Genomic DNA, 16,882 nt, shown 5'->3' with positions numbered 1-16,882 from the left:
GTGAGGCGGTGCGGCTTTGCTTTATTTCAGGTCTAACTCATGTCCGTGCTCTCTCGAAGCCTCCTTCTCTCCCTCCTCTCCCCAGGGCAGCCCGATCTCTGTGCCCCAAAGCCCAAAAGGTGTGAAGTCTGGAGGTGGCTGAGAACATTCCAGTTTGTGTTTGCAGCAGGTGGAGTAGGGTAGGGAAGCAGCACATCCCACTGGTTGGGCTGGCCCAGCTCCCCATGCACGACCCCCGGGGCAGAGGCCACGGTGAGGCCTGTTGGGTGTCCTGCCAGGCAAAGTCCAGCTGGGACCGGCGGGGGTGCTTCGTAAGCACAGCTGCCCAAGGTGGCTGGGTCAGAGCCCGTCTCCCACATTCCCCACACGCTCACCCCCAGCACTGGGCTTTTGCTGCAAAAGCAGCAGACTTAGTCTTGTGTAAATGGAGGGTGAGACTATAGGCTGTTTCGGGGTCACGGCAGGGCACCCCACCCACTTCCTTATCAGAGATGCGAGGGTCCCTGGGCTCCTCCTGCAGGGATGGCTGGAGACTTAGGTCCTTGCCCGCCAGCCCTCTCCGGGACTTTCGAGTTGGTTGGTGCACCTGTGGGGGCTCAGCAGGGGCATGTTCGTGACGGGCTATTTGGCAAAGACAGCCATTCTCCCCTTGTCCTTCGGTAACGGAGTCTTTGCCAGCACATTGCGCTTCTTGCCTCTGCGTGGCCTGGTGTGGCCGGGCCGTGTAACCAAGCTCGGAGCAATGGCAGTGAGTGTGGCGCCTCCAGGAAGCTTCTTTAGAAGGGGAGGGCCCTAAACCCGCTTTTCTTCACGTTCTGGTTGCTTCGCATTCTTTAGTTTCATCTTTCTGAACTCGTCACAATCACAGGGGATCAAATTCACATGCTTGTCAGAAGCCTTAAAGGTGCCAGTGAAGACTCAGCCATCTTGTAGGATCCGTCTCATTCTGTGTTCCACGTGTGGCAGCATCTTACTACTCTTGCCCACGGCCATGACTGCTGTTCCCCCAGATCCAATGTCCACAGTTAAAACCTGGAGCTTCTGAACCTGGTATGAGGCCACCCACGGGCCCACCAATTGGGCTTCCCCCTGCTCGAGGGATACCAGTAGGCATGCCCCCTCCAGGAATGAGACCACCTCCACCAGGAATTAGAGGTCCACCTCCCCTAGGAATGCGTCCACCAAGACCCTAGCATACTGTTGATCCATCTCAGTCACTTTTTCCCCTGCAATGCGTCTTGTGAAATTGTGTAGAGTGTTTGTGAGCTTTTTGTCTTCTGGTTCTGCATTAACAATAGCTAATAATAAATGCATAGAGCAATTAAAAAAAAAAGAAGGAGAGGGCGCTTCTCCTTGCCACTTATGCTTCCCCCTTTCTCCTAGCTGGAACAGGGGCGTGATGGCTAGAGCCTGTGCAGCCATCCAGGACCATGAGGTGGTGCACGAAGATGACAGTGGCAGAACAGGCAACAGGAACTGGGGTGCCCAGTGGCTGGGGAGGGAGATCACCTCTCCCTCTTGAGCTCTTATGTGAGCGAGAAGTCACCGTGGCTGGGCTGAAGCCACTCTAGTGTTGTTTGCTAAAAGTAGCCACGTCTCATCCTAAGCACACGGCCTGCTTGGGGGAAGCCAAATGTGGCAGGGCGTTGGGGAAGCCTGTGCCACGCAGCACGGGGTCAGCGACGGGGAGCAGCCTAAGGGGCTTGGCGAGAGCCGTCCTGCTCTCTGGCTGTGGCCGGGCTTTGTCGCAGGTAGATGTTCCCAGTGTGCATAGTCTGTGACTGCAGAGAGAGGGCTGCCCAGACCTGGAGCTTCTGCCATGGATGTGCATGTCTCAGCCACGGGCTCAGGAGAGTCCTTGGAAGGCACTTCGGCGGGCAGGTACCCTGGAGATTTTCTGGCCCATGTTTCTTTCAGGCCTCATGTTGGATTATCTTCTGGCCTGAAGCTCTCTGGCCTGATGTCTCTGCCCTGTAGGTGAGTGGCCATCTGGGTGGGAGATCCTGCTTGGTGGCTGGAGGGTGTGTCACAGTCGGTGCCAGGCAGGCAGGTTTCTGCAGGTGCCGTCTCTGCGGCCACGGGGCAGGAGTCTCACTGGGCATCCTGTGTCCCATGGCCTCCAGCCCTCTCCCAGGTAAGTACAGAGGAGGAAACTTGAGGCTGGGATCAGCACAGCTGCCCACGGTCCCAGGACGCACTGCAGGCCAGGCCAGAGGCTTCAATGGGGTCCACCTCTTTGCATGGGTCCGGCCAGAGGGAAGGACGTCCATCTGGGAGCCAAGCAGGCAGCGCTGTGACTGGGCCAGGGACAAGTGTGAGCAAGGGACTTTGGTTTGGTTTTTTTGAGAATGCGAAGTTCATGCTTACAAGGAAATGATTCCTGGTGTATTTTCCCTGGACACACTGGACAGCCTCAGAACGCCACCCGTTTGTTTTCCTTCAGGATGATGGCTAAAGCCGACCCCCCTGTCCCTGCTGGCTGGTTGTGAGGTCTTGCTTGATTCTAGGGCCTCCGTGCAGCTGGGCCTGAGCCTGTCTGGAACTGGCCCGCCCTTTCAGGCCTGAGCAGGGGTTGCTGACTGAGGGAGGGGCTCCGGGAGCTGCCTCAGACCTCGGGGTGACGCTGGTGGGTCCAGGTAGACAGAGCTGTGTTCCTGACAGTGGGGCTGACGCCTCTGGGCCTTCCGGCCAGGAATACTCTTGCTGAAGCCATGATTATTTTAGTTTTCTCCTACTTGGGGATGAATGCTGTCTTGGCTGGAACTGAAACTTAGAAATGATTCCGTTTCCTCTGCAGGGCTCCTGGCCGGAGTCCCCAGTCCCCTAGGGACTGGCAGGGCTCCAGGTACTGAGTGAGGCCCTCTGCCCAGCACCCTGCTGTCCCGGGGCAGGGAGGCCACATGTCCCCACCATGTCCCAGGGTGCTGTGAAGGCCACATGTTGGGGGCAGACTTTCAATGGGAGACGGGAATTGGGAAGAAAAGTTTGTGTCAACTGCTGCATGGAATGAAGGGTAACGATTCACGGATCATGGTTTGGAAGCAGCAAGCCCGATAAATCAGTCCTAAATGGGATTACGGATTACATAAAGAAGGGAAGATAAAGACTAAAGAGGCCAGGCGTGGTGGCTCACGCCTGTGATCCCAGCACTTTGAGGGGCCAAGGTGAGCAGATCACGTGAGGTCAGGAGTTCGAGACCATCCTGGCCAACATGGCAAAACCCCATCTCTGCTAAAAATACAAAAATTAGTCGGGCGTGGTGTTAGGGTTAGTCCTGCTGGGTCCTTGGCCCAGTCACTGAGACAGGAGACAGACAAAGCAAGGACCCCGCCGACCGTGCTCTGGGGAAACCTGCCCAACCAGCCCCTTCCCGTGAGGGGTTATCCAGTTTTAAGAAAAGGAAAGTAAAAGCAGCCTGTAATCCCAGCACTTTGGAAGGCTGAGGCGGGAGGATTGCTTGAACTCAGGAGTTTGAGACCAGCCTGGGCAACATGGCGAGGCCCTGTCTCTACAAAAAAATACAAAATATTAGCTGGGCATGGTGGCTCGTGCCTGTGGTTCCAGCTACTCCGGAGGCTGAGGTGGGAGAATCACCTGAGCCTGGGAGGTGGAGGCTGCGATGAGCCGAGATCACGCCACTGCACTCCAGCCTGGGTGACAGAAAGAAAGCAGAAGCCTATGGGAGTGCCCCTCCGTGACCCTGGCTTCCCCCTCCTCTTCTCAGTGTGGACTTGACTGCACCAGACCCCAGGCCACGCTCCTCTCCTTCAGGGCGCCCCCTGCACAGGCCTGGATGGAGGCCAGCATGCGCACTCAGTCATCCGTCCTTGGGGTGGACACTGCTGTTACCCTCCCTTTATGGATGAGGAAACTGAGGCACAGAGAGGTTTAGCTTCACATCAGTGTGAAAGCAGCCCAGCCTCCCAGGGTTGGTCTCGGATGCACCCAGGAGGCCCAGGCAGAGCTCGGCACCCAACTCCAAATGTCTGTGGTTCAAGCCCCAGAAGGTCTTACAAAAACAAAAGCACGTTCCTCTAGGTTTCCCAAGGGAAATATCTTTTGTGCTGGAGAATTTACGGCTGGACACTCACATCATCGTCAAGCCAGAAATAGCCTGAGCCGGGCTGAGAGTAGGGGGAGGCCCCCCAGGTAGGATCTGCCCCAGACCCAGGCAGTGGGGCCGGCGCGGGGGGCCCGCGCGGGGTAGGGTGTGATGCAGGCACGAGGCTGGTTTCAATCGAGACCTTGGCTCTGAAAATCTCTCCAAGTAGAAGACATGGCGCCCAGTAAGTATTTTTATGCAGAAATACGAGAGCTATTCCACCTATGCGGTATAAAACCGCTTCTATAAACTGAGGTGAAGGCAGACGAGGGGGCGCGGGCTGGGCCCCCTGTGGGCCTGCTGGCCTGAGGCTTGGCTGCCTTGGCCTCCTGTGGAGTGGCGCCGGGCCCTGCCGCCCCACCTGGGATGCCCGCATGCTCTTTTATATGATGAATGACACCCACGCTTGCTGGTCCTCTCACAGCCGTTGTTTGGACGGAGACTCGTCTGATCCTAGAAGAGTGAGCTCCCTGCAAGCACAGACCCCCCAAGGCTCTGAGGCTTCGGGGCTTCTGGCCACCAGCCGGCTGAGGTTTCTGGGGGCAGGGGCACAGGCATGGAGGTGGCCCTGGTGGCAGAGGCTCTTCCCAGGGCGGCGAGGGCCATTCCGCTGCCACTTTCTCCCGCTTCAGCTGTGTGAGTCATGGAACCTCAGGGAGAACTCGGGGCCGAGTGACCGGCCAGGAGTGCTGGCCGCTGAGAGGGGCTGCTGCAGACAGTGACCAGGAGGGTCACAGGCCACACAGTGCCCGGGAGAAAGGGCCCTGGCACAGCCTGCCAACCACGCCCCTCAGCCCTCAGCCCTGTCTCACTGCAGGAGAGCCCAGAGCTGAGCTGAGCTCATAAGGCGGTGTGGCTGGCCGGGCCGGGGTCTCGGGCACCCTTGGGACAGGCACAGTCTGGGCAGGAAGATGTGAGGGAGGCTTTGGGGCCTGCTAGGCTGGCTTAAGGGACAGGAAAGGGGGGGTCCAGGCCAAGGCTCACCGGACTCCGGCTTGGGAGGGGCTGGCCCTGCCTGCTTGCCCCAGGGGCCTGGAGGGTTGGAGTTGGGGGGTCACCACAGTGCGGCAGCCGGGTCAGGGGACTGTGAGGACTCAGGGGCGGCAGGTGGGGCTCAGGTCTAGAGCAGAGAGGCCTTGGCACTTGGGGAGGCGGCGCGACGGCCGCCTGGTGGTGCCATCTGTGCAAATCCTGGGGAGAGGCCTCCAGGGGACTTGGGGTTGCATGTGGTGGGAAGGGCCGGGCAGGGACATGGCAGGGATTGAGCTCGCATCGGCCAAGGCAGGTGACAAGGGCTGGCATATGAGGCGCATTTGGGGATGACCAGGGACGTCTCGTCAAACCTGGGTCATTTATCTGCATGTGGAAGGTGGTGGCGCATAGCCCACCCCTGCTAAGTTGTGGATCTGGGCTCACCACGGCCTCTCAGATCTGCCCTGTGCTCCTCGACCCAGGAACCTGTGGCCTGTGTCCTCCCCAAGCAGCACCTCAGGCTCAGATCCCAGCTTTGGGGGCCGGGAACCTCAGCTGTCAGCTGGGCCCTCTTCAAAGGTCCCCAAACTCAAAGTGCCAGGCATTTTTCCAGTGGGGACCCCCATGCCCGACTCCCGTTTACTGAGTCTTGGGGTGCAGGGCTGTGGCAAGAAGGACCCGGTGGCCGGCAGCACCCCAGGGCCTCCCAATGCTGTCAAGACTGTTCCCTCACTCCGGCACTGAGACGCACACTGTGCTGGACAGGAGGGTTTGAATCGCATACCACTCACTGCACAGGACAGTTTGACGCGCACCACTCGCTGCACGGGAGGGTTTGACACGCACACTGCTCACTTCACGGGAGGGTTTGACGCGAGCACTGCTCACTGCACGGGAGGGTCTGACGCGCACACTGCTCACTTCACAGGAGGGTTTGACGCGCACCACTCGCTGCACGGGAGGGTTTGATGCGCACACCGCACTGCACGGGAGGGTTTGACGTGCACTGCTCGCTGCACCAGAGGGATTAAACTTTGATTCAACTCCATGAGTAACTCTGGAATGATCCCTGTGAAGTCTAGGCCGCACATTCTATGGAAGTGCAGTTCTCACTGGCCCCAGCCTTGGGGGGCAGAGTTGGGGGCCGGGGGGTTCTGCTGGAGCACCTGGGCCTCTTCTCCATGAAGAAATATGAGGCAACCCATGCAGAAGCGGAGCAGCAGAAACCCTGACCTCGAGAGAGCAGTTGGTGCCGCAGCCCCCAGAGCCATGGCTGGCGGCCGCTGTGGGGGCTCCCGGGCGGCAGGAGTGGCTGGGGCCATGTCCAGGCTGGCCACTGGCCTCGAGGCCTGGGTGAGTCTGCTGCCCTCAGCCAAGTAGACCCAGAAACTCTGCCCTGGGGACCTCATGAGGCTGCAGCCCCTGCCAGGCTCAGGGCAGATGAACAATCGGCTTGAGCCTCCGCAGCCACCCGGGACTGCTCGTCTGGGGATGTGGGCTGCCCAGCCCTGCCTCCTTTCACCCATGCATGATGACTGACCCTGGGTGCGGCTTGCTCCTGCTCTGGCCTGGTTCTGGGTCCCCATGACCCCACACCCCCTTGACTGCTGGGCCTGGGCCCACCCATCCCCAACTGGTTTGTGAGCTCCACTTACCAAGCAGGCCACCAGGGGTGTCCTCCTGGCCATGGAGGGCACCCAAATGCAGCTCCAGGTCTCCCCTGGGCAGGGGCACGTCGGCTTCTGCACCTCCCTTAGCAGCTCTGGGGCCCGGCACCCCAGCTGCGGGGCTGGACACAGGATAAGGGATGCATTCGAACCCACTGCAAAGGAATGGGGGCAGCTTGGCTCTGCTCACCCCACACCAAGCTAGGGTGCAGGCAGACAGCGTGGCCCACGCCCTGGACCCTGGGACTTGCCTACACTGAGTCCAGGGAGCGCTACTCAGCCTCTCTGGGAGGTCTCCTGCTGGGATGGGGCCAATGGAGGCCCAGAGAGAAAAAGGGCCTCACCAGGGAGAAGACAGCAGGTCTTGGCTTGAAGGAAGAGCTGCCTGCCGCCCCCATTATTATCTATGACAACTCCAGCAGCATCACCTCTCGGGTGCATTCTGACTTCACAGTGGGTCCAAGTTTACCCCAAATGTCAGACTGTCCTTAACTCAGGAGAAGGGCTGGTGGGAAAAGGGAGTGTGGGAGCTGCGGCGTCACACTCAGGTCTGGTTGCCTGGGGCACTGCTAAGTTCTGACTGTGAATGGTAAAATGCATGGATTTTCATGTTGCGGGGCTTAGAGTGAGGCCTCTTCCTGGAGTCCTGCAGCTCAGGCCTCTGCGCGTGGGTTTGTGCACACACTGGCCTGCTCCAGCGTGTTCCTGGGAGGCCTGGTGACGTGTGCGTGGGGAGTGGCGCCCAACTAGGCCTGGCTGGTAAGGGCCATTCCCCTCCTGGCTGCAGCAAGAGAGGCCTGAGCATCTCTGCAGCCGACCCTCCTCCCAGGAGCACCTGAGGGCCGGAGTCCTGATGTCTCCACTCCAGACATGGACCCAGGCCCAGAGGCTTGGGGGCCGAGCACTGGGGGAGACTAGGGGCTCTGACCAGGGGCTCACGATCTCAGAAGGCAAGAGGGGCCACAGCAGAGGGTCAGGTACTGAAATTCAAGGGAGCTGTTTCCTTAGAACAGACATCGAATATTTCATTTGTCATAACCAGGACTTAGCCCAGGTCTCCAGGGAAAGAAGTCAAGGAATTAATGTGACCTAAATGAACTCAAGACTAACTCATTGGTGTCACACGTACTCACAATGGAGTCTGGATGAGTGTCTCTTGGTTGTCTCTGTCCACTTTGAAAAAGCTGACCTCGGAGTAGGCTGACAGCTGCACGTATCTGACGCCCGCTGAGATCTGCAGGACCCGGCCGCTCTCGCCTTCCAGGAGAGAGGAGCAGGCAGTGAACACTCACAGGCACCCAGGAGCGGGGGTGCGTGGGCACAGGGCTCACCAAGACTCCACCTGCGGGCAGGGGCCCGGGGCAGGCTTCTGGGACGCTGTGTTTATAACTCAGCGGGGCCACATTTGCCAGCGGCTGTGACCCTGGCGGGCTGAGGACCCCGGCTTGCCCTCCGTGGCCTCTCTGGTCCTCTCCCATGCCCTGCAGAAGTTTCCCAGCCCTGGGATCTCTGGTGCTGGCCACACTCACCTCAATACCCCTGTACCCCTGTACCCCTATACCCCGCGCCTCAGGTCCTGGATCCTGAATCTCCAGCTCTAGGCCTCGGGGACCCCTGGCTCCACTCCTGCCCTAGCCTGGGGCTGGCACACTATGGGAAGGCATCTCCTTGCCGACCAGCCTCAGGGGTTCACCTCAGGCACACCCAGGCCCTGGGCTGGTCAGGGGCGTGGGGTGGCACTGGCATTCACAAGCTCCCAGGGCCTCCTTGGTGGGCCTCATCACCCTGGCGGATAGCAGGCCCTCCACGCCCATCTCCCACCTTGACCCGGGGGGATGGGCTCCCCCGTCCACTAAGGTACCCAGCACAGGGCCTGGCACACAGCCGGTGCCCACCAAGTGTCTGCTGAGCCAGCTGCTCCATCCTGCACCCCATTGCTCCTGGGGACCTCAGGCTGCAGGTGGCCCCCAGAGGACTGTGCCCAAGGAGTGGACACCCCTGTCCCTCTGAGTTGCTGAGTGCAGATGCTCTGGGCCCTGCTGGGCAGGTGGAGGTGGCAGAGCTGGGTGTTCGGCCACACCCAGAAGACCCCACGTGGGAGTGCTGGATAGCAGGGAGGAGTGGCTTGGGCACCGTGGGTGGAGGCAAGATGGCTGTGCCGAGAGGAGCAAAGAGGAAGAGGAAGGAGGCCAGGCACGGTGGCTCACAGGTGTCATCCCAGCACTTTGGGAGGCCGAGGTGGGTGGATCTCCTGAGGTCAGGAGTTTGAGACCAGCCTGGCCAACATGGTGAAACCCGTCTCTACTAAAAATACAAAAAGTAGTCAAGTGTGGTGGCGCATGCCTGTAATCATCCCAGCTCCTTGGGAGGTTGAGGCAGGAGAATTGCTTGAACCCAGGAGGCGCAGGCTGCAGTGAGCCGGGATCATGCCACTGCACTCCAGCCCGGGCGACAGAGAGAGACTCCGTCTCAAAAAAAAAAAAAAAGGAAACAAAAGAAGAAGAGGAAGGAGACCAGTCCGGTGCCCCAAAGTGGATGCCGAGCTTTGGGACGGGCTCCCAAGTGGGAAGTGACTGGACTTCAGCGAACATGAGCCATTCGGACAAAGCAGGGCCCAGGCAGGCTCCCACTTGGGTGGCCATGGAGGGGTCGCCTCAGAGCCTGGGGCTGCCCCCGATCATCACGGATGATGTATCACACCCTGCACCCCTGGCATTAGGCACAGGTCCAGGGCCTGGTCATGTGGACTCTGAGGTCAAGGTCCCACGGAGAAGGAGAGGTTAACAGGAACCCAGCCTCTCATCTTACTAAGATCTGGCAAAGGAGACACGACTGGGAAAGCAAAGATGTCAAATGTAAAAGCACTAGCGTAGCCTGCTGGACATCTGTATGGGGATGGAGTAACTGGGATCGATTGACACCCCTGGTTCCAATAACCAAGAAAGCCGACAAAGTGCGATGAAATTGATCATCAGGATCCCAGACACCAGGCAACTCAGGACAGATCCTTGAAAGAAGGAAACAAACGGTGTGGACGCTATAATTGCCCTGGCCGCTGCCTTAAGAGAACGTGCAGGATGAGCTGCAGAGAGGAGAAACTGAGGCAGAGCCCAGTGGACTCTATAATTGCCCTGGCCGCTGCCTTAAGAGAATGTGCAGGATGAGCTGCAGAGAGTGGAAACTGAGGCAGAGCCCAACAAACCCCCTCAGTTGAGGAAAATGAGCAGAGAATCTGGGGAACAGGGCACACAGTCAGAGTTTTAAAATTCAAAGGGCAGAGCTGCGAAGAGGAGAGAGAGGACCCTGAGTAGAGAGAGGACCCTGCACCCGCAGGAGGCCCTGGAGTATTCAGCAGAGCACCATTCAGCACACCCGGGACAAAACTCCACGAGGCTGGGGAAGAACCGTCTGAAGAATTAAGAGGGACCAGGACCTGGGCCTCACACAGGACTGGGCATGGTGCCTGTTCTCATCAGCCAGGCTGGAAAAACTCAAGTCACAGGAAGCGGGGGCAAGCTTTCAGAAGGGTCTTGCTACAGTCATGGGGAGCCATTGGTGTGAGGCAGACAGGTCTCCAGCAGACCTGTCTAACAAATCATAAAAGCAAGACCCAAGAGGATTAAACTGTCTCCAAGTCACTGAATTGTGCCCCAGAACAAAGCTCAAGAATATTTATAGGAATACAAAAATATCCAACACCCAACAAGGTAAAATTTACAATGTCTGGCATCCAATCAAAGATTATGAGGCATGCGAAGAATGCAGGAAAGTATGGCCCATAACAAGGAGAAAAATCCATCTACTGAAACCGGTCCAAAACTGACACGGATGTTAGAATCAGCAGTAGAGGACGTTCAAGCATGGTGATCATAACTGTATTCCATGTTCCAAAGTTAAATAGAGACATACAAGATATAAACAAGAACAAAGAGCCGGGCACAGTGGCTCACACCCATAATCCCAGCACTTTGGGAGGCCAAGGCGGGCAGATCACCTGAGGTCAGGAGTTTGAGACCAGCCTGGCCAACATGTCAAAACCCTATCTCTACTAAAAATACAAAAAATTAGCTGGGTGTGGTGGCACGTGTCTGTCATCCCAGCTACTTGGGAGGCTGAGGCAGGAGAATCATTTGAACCTGGGAGGTGGAGGTTGCAGTGAGCCGAGATTGTACCACTGCACTCCAGCCTAGGAGACAGAGCGAGACTCTGTCTCAAAAAATAAATAAATAAATAAATAAGAAAAAAGAACAAAGTCAAACTTCTGGAGATGAAAACTATAATGTATGAGATAAAAAATATGCTGGGTGTGATTCACAACAGGTTAAACATTGCAGAAGAAAAGATTTATGAACCTGGAAATGCGGTTGACCCTTGGCCAACATGGCTCGGAAGAGAGCCGCTGACCCTCCATGCGGCTGAACATCCACACGTCAATTCCAACTCCCCACAACTTTACTCTAATAGCACACTGTTGACCAGAAGCCTTACTGATAACAGAAACTGTTGATTAACACATATTTTGTATGTTATATCTATTAAACACTGTATTCTTATAATAAAGTAAGCTAGAAGAAAGAAAATGTTATTAAGAAAATCATAGTAAAAGAAAACAAGTCTGGGCGCAGTGGCTCATGCCTGTAATCCCAGCACCTTGGGAGGCTGAGACAGGCGGATCATGAGGTCAGGAGTTTGAGACCGGCCTGGCCAATATGGTGAAACTCCGTCTCTGCTAAAAATACAAATATCAGCCGGGCGTGGAGGCGCATGCCCATAGTCCCAGCTACTCGGGAGGCTGAGGCAGGAGAATCACTTGAACCCGGGAGGTGGAGGTTGCAATGAGCTCTGATTGTGCCACTGCACTCCAGCCTGGGCGACAGAGCGAGACATCTCAAAACAAAAAACAAAAAACATATTTACTATTCATTAAGTGGAAGTGGATTATCACAAAGATCATCCTTGTTGTCTTCACATTGAACAGACTGAGGAGGAGGAGGAAGAAGAGGGGTTGGTCCTGCTGTTTTTGGGGTGGCCGAGGCACAGGAAAACCTGTGTATGAGTGGATCCTGCAGTTCAAACCTGTTTTTGTTCAAGGGTCAACTGTACAGCTATAGAAGCCATCCCAAGTGAACCATCAAGGGAAAAAAAGAGTTAAAAAGAAAAAAACAGAAGGAAGAAAGGAAGGGAACCAGCGAACAGGGGGACGACCTCAGGTAGCCCAATCACGGGTAACGCATGGGAGAGGCTGTGCCAGAAAAATTACTGGAAGAAATAATGGTTGAAAAATTTCCAAATTTAACGAAAACACCTGAGGTCCGGAGTTTGAGACCAACCTGGCCTACATGGCGAAACCCTGTCTCTACTAAAAATACAAAAAAAATTAGCTGGGCGTGGTGGCGGGTGCCTGTAATCCCAGCTACTTGGGAGGCTGAGGCAGGAGAATTGCTCGAACCTGGGAGGCAGAGGTTGCGGTGAGCCAAGATCGCGCCGTTGCACTCCAGCCTGGGGGACAAGAGCAGAACTCCATCTCAAAAAAAAAGAAACTAAAATCAAGATGTTTCCAGACATACAAAAGCAGAAAGAATTAATCACTAGCAAACCTGTACTACAAGAAATGTAGATTAAGTCCTTCAGGCAGAGGAAAATGAGAGCAGATGGAAATATGGACCCACAGGAAGAAGCAAGAAGAACCAGAAGCCACAGCAATGCGGGTCAACAGAAGAGACTGCTTACTGTTTATTAAGTACACATTAAAACCTAAGTGGTCATTTAAATAAAAATAACAACGTATTATTAATTTTATTACATATATGAACATAAAATATATGAAAACAACTGCATAAAAATTGGGACTGGCAAAAAAGGTATACAACTGTACAGTTCTTACACGTGAAGTAGTATATTACATCTCTTGAAAATAACTGTGTCACAGCTTGCCAGGATTAAGAATAAAATAAAAAAGAAAGAAACTGTGGTAAGTCAAGATGTACCTCTGCTACCCCTGACACAGCAAGACCAACCCTTCCTCCTCCAATACATTTATGATGATCCCCTTTTACTTAGTGAATTGTAAAACACTAAAGTAATCCCTCAAATAACAAAACAAAGAGTTATAATTAATACATTAACAGAGAGCCGGGTGTGGTGGCTCACACCTATAATCCCAGCACTTTGGGAGGCCCAGGTGGGCGGATTGCTTGGGACCAGGAGTTTAAGAGCAGCCTGGGCAACAGAGTGAGACCTCATCTCTAAAAGAAAAAAAAATTTTTTTAATTAACCAGGTGTGGTGGTGTGCACCTATAGTCCCAGCTACTCAGGAGGCTGAGGCAGGAGGATTACTTGAGCCCAGGAGGTCAAGGCTGCAGTGAGCTATGATTTCACCACTGTACTTCAGCCTGGGTGACAGAGTGAGACCTTGTCTCGAAAAAAAAAAAAAATCAGTTAGAAAAAAAAAAAAATATATATATATATATATATAAAATCAGAGATGATAAAATGGAATCATAAAAAATGCCCAATTCAAAAAAGTTAAAAATAGATATAGAGGGGAAACAAACAGCTGGGGCAAATTAAAAAATAGTAAAATGGTAAATTTAATCCTACTGTGTCAGTAACCGTATTAAATGTGAATGGTATAAACAGTTCAGTTAAAAGGCAGAGATTATTAGATTGGATAAAAAAGCAAGACAACTATATGCTGCCTACAAAAAGTACACTTTAAAAACATAAGCAGGTTAAAAGTAAAAGGATGGATAGAGCTACACCATGCTAATGCTAGCCAAAAGAAATAAAAAGTGACCATATTAATATCACAGAAAGTAGATGTAAGAGTAAAGACAGTTACTAGGGATAAAGAAAGTAATTTCACAGTGATAAGGGATCAACTGATTAAACTGCATAAAAATCCTAAATGTGTATGCCCCCAATAACAGAGCCCCAAAATACATGAACCAAAAATTGATAGAAATAAAAGCAGAAATAGGCAAATCTTTTGTTTGTTTGCTTGTTTTGAGACAGGGTCTTGCTCTGTCACCCAGGCTGTAGTACAGTGGTGCGATCTCAGCTCACTGCAACCTCCGCCTCCCAGGTTCAAGCAATTCTCCTGCCTCAGCCTCCCAAGTAGCTGGGATTACAGGTGTGAACCACCATGCCTGGCTAATTTTTGTATTTTTAGTAGAGATTTTAGTAGATATGGGGCTTCACCATGTTGGCCAGGCTGGTCTCAAACTCCTGACTTCAAGTGATCTGCTCGCCTCAGCCTCTCAAAATGCTGGGATGACAGGTATGAGGCACTGCACCCGGCAAGGCAAATCTATCATAGTCAGATATTTCAATATGCTACTCTCAATAACTGATAAAACAAGCAGACAGAAAATCAGCAAGGACATAGTATACATACATACATAGAATATCAATAATGTCAACAAAATACATAGAAAAACACATAGAAAAACACATAGAAAAATACATGGAAAAATACATAGAAAAAATACATAGAAAAACAATAATATCAACAAAATTGACCTGATTTATAAAATATTGTACACAACAAAATTCACATTCTTCTCAAGTGCACACAAACTCTTCCCGAAAATTGAAGAGAGAATTTTTCCCAATTCACTCATTCTATGAGGACAGCATTACCTTGATAGCAAAACTAGACAAAGACATTACAAGAAAAGAAAATTTCATGCCAATATCCTTCACAAACAGGGATGCAGAAATTCCCAACAAAACTTTAGCAAGCTGAAGGACAAGAGAATTCATTGCTCTATTAAAAAAAAAAGAAAAAGAAAAAAGGCCAGGCTTGGTGGCTTATGCCTGTGATCCCAGTATTTTGGGAGGCTGAGGTGGGAGGACTGCTTGAGCCTGGGAGTTTGAGACCAGCCTGGGCAACATAGTGAGATTGTCTATACAAAAAAAAAATTACAAAAACAAACAAAAAGATAATTGGGGAAAGAATACTCTTTTTAACAAATGATCTTAGGACAAATAGATATCTACATTCAAAAGAATATACAGCAGTTGGACCCCTTCCTTACACCAAACAAAAAGATTAACACCGAATGGTTCACAGTCCTAAATGTAAGAGCTAAAAATATACAATTTTTTTTGAGATGGAGTCTTGCTCTGGGGTGCAGTGGCGTGATCTCGGCTCACTGCAACCTCTGCCTCCTGGGTTCAAGCAATTCTCCCTGCCTCAGCCTCTCAAATAGCTGGGACTACAGGCACCTGCCACTATGCCCAGCTAGTTTTTGTATTTTTTAGTAGTGACAGGGTTTTGCCACGTTGGCCAGGCTGGTCTTGAACTCCTGACCTCAGGTGATCCTCCTGCCTTGGCCTCTCAAAGTGCTGGGATTACAGGCGTGAGCCACCGTGCCTGGCCTAAAAATATAAAATTCTTAAAAGAAAACATAGGAGTAAATCTCCATGACTCCAGACTAAGCAAAGTCTTCATGGATATGACATCAAAAGCAACAAAAAGAAAAATAGAGAAATTGGGCTTCATCGAAACTTAAAACTTTTGTGTTTCAAAGGACACCATCAAGAAACTGTCAGACTGCCCACAAAATGGAAAAATGTATTTGCAAATTAGATATCTGAGAAGGGACTTGTATCTAGAATATGTAAAGAACTCTTAAGACATTTTGATGCAGAGCAGGTGAGCTCCACAGTAGGGCTTAGCCTGTGAGGGTTCTTGGCTTTGGCCAGGGAAGGATTTAAGGGTGAGTGGGAGGTATGGAGGTGGCAGAGCTACAGCTCCTGCAGAGCGGGGCTGCCCCACAGGCAGAAAGCAGTGGCTCAGGGCAGCGTTGCAGTCATATTTATACCCACTTTTAACTGCATGCAGATCAAGGGGTGGTTTATGTGGACATTTCTAGGGAAGCGGCAGTAACTTTTGGGTCATCAGGCCATTGCCATGGAAAGCGGCGGTAACTCCCAGGTGTTGCATGGTGATGGTAAACTGGCACGATGCGTTGGTGGGCATGTCTTATGGAAGGCTGCTTCCTCCCTGGCCCTGTTTTATCTAGTCCTCAATTTGGTCCTGTGTCTGAGCCCCACTTCTGGAGTCAAGTTGTGCCTCTTATGTCCATTTCTCCAACTAAGATCTACAAATGGCCCATAGCACACAAAAAGATGCTCAACATCATTAGCCTTTAGGGAAACGTAAATCAAAACCACAAGAAGGCACCACTTCACACCCACAAAGATGGCTACATCCAAAAGACAGACAGGCCAGCAAGGTGGCTCATGCTTGTAATCCCAGAACTTTGGGAGACTGAGGCGGGCAGATCACAAGATCAGAAGATGGAGACCATTCTGGCCAACATGGTAAAACCCTGTCTCTACTAAAAATACAAAAATTAGCTGGGCGTGGTGGTGCATGCCTGTAGTCCCAGCTACTTGGGAGGCTGAGGCAGGAGAATCGCTTGAGCCTGGGAGGCAGAGGTTGCAGTGAGCTGAGATTGCACCACTGCACTCCAGCCTGGACAACAGAGCAAGACCCAGTCTCAAAAAAAACAAAGGCTGGGGGCGGTGGCTGATGCCTGTAATCCCAGCACTTTGGGAGGCCGAGGGCGGTGGATCAAGAGGTCAGGAGATTGAGATCATCCTGGCTGGCAGGGTGAAACCCCATCTCTACTACAAAAATACAAAAAAATTAGCCGGGCGTGGTGGTGGGCGCCTGTAGTCCCAGCTACTCAGGAGGCTGAGGCAGGAGAATGGTGTGAACCCAGGAGGTGGAGCTTGCAGTGAGCTGAGATTGAGCCACTGCACTCTAGCCTGGATGACAGAGCAAAACTCAGTCTCAAAAAAAAAAAAAAAAAAGACAGACAATAGCAAGTACTGAGGAGGGTGTAAAGCCATTGGAACCCTCTTTCATTGCTGGAGGTAATGTAAAAACCTTGCAGCTTTTCATGTTCAGACTGAAAAGGAAGAAGTAAAATTGTATTTATTTATAAACAATATGATCGTATATAGAGAAAATCTTAAGGAATCCTCCAAAAAACTAGTAGAGCTAATAAATGAGTAAAGCAAGTCAAAGGAAATGAGGTCAATAAGTAAAAATCAATTGTAGTCTCTAGCAACCTCTGAAATGAAGTTAAGAAAATTCTACTCATGATGGCATAAAAAGAATATACAA

The 16,882-nt window shown here is 52.5% G+C and overlaps 1 protein-coding gene across 12 annotated transcripts in view; it reads right to left on the bottom strand.

Annotated features, from left to right (window-relative positions):
• The window catches only part of MORN1 (MORN repeat containing 1), a 63,938-nt gene that overhangs the window by 25,001 nt on the left and 22,055 nt on the right, over positions 1–16,882 (bottom strand). For 8 of the 12 annotated variants that reach the window (XM_002811594.4, XM_063715756.1, XM_063715749.1 and 5 more), the window contains 2 exons: positions 7,875–7,998; positions 6,730–6,896 (listed from right to left, as the gene is read on the bottom strand). In XM_002811594.4, coding sequence (XP_002811640.3) covers positions 6,730–6,896; positions 7,875–7,998 — 291 coding nt within the window. Of the gene's footprint in view, positions 1–2,832; positions 4,573–6,729; positions 6,897–7,870; positions 7,999–16,882 lie in introns of those variants that run through there. The other 4 variants (XM_009235818.3, XM_054557382.1, XM_063715762.1 and 1 more) reach the window with 2 other exon arrangements.

This window comes from Pongo abelii, chromosome 1 (genome assembly GCF_028885655.2).
Source record: "Pongo abelii isolate AG06213 chromosome 1, NHGRI_mPonAbe1-v2.0_pri, whole genome shotgun sequence".
Lineage (NCBI taxonomy): Eukaryota > Metazoa > Chordata > Mammalia > Primates > Hominidae > Pongo > Pongo abelii.
This window is presented reverse-complemented; position numbering and strand designations above follow the sequence as displayed.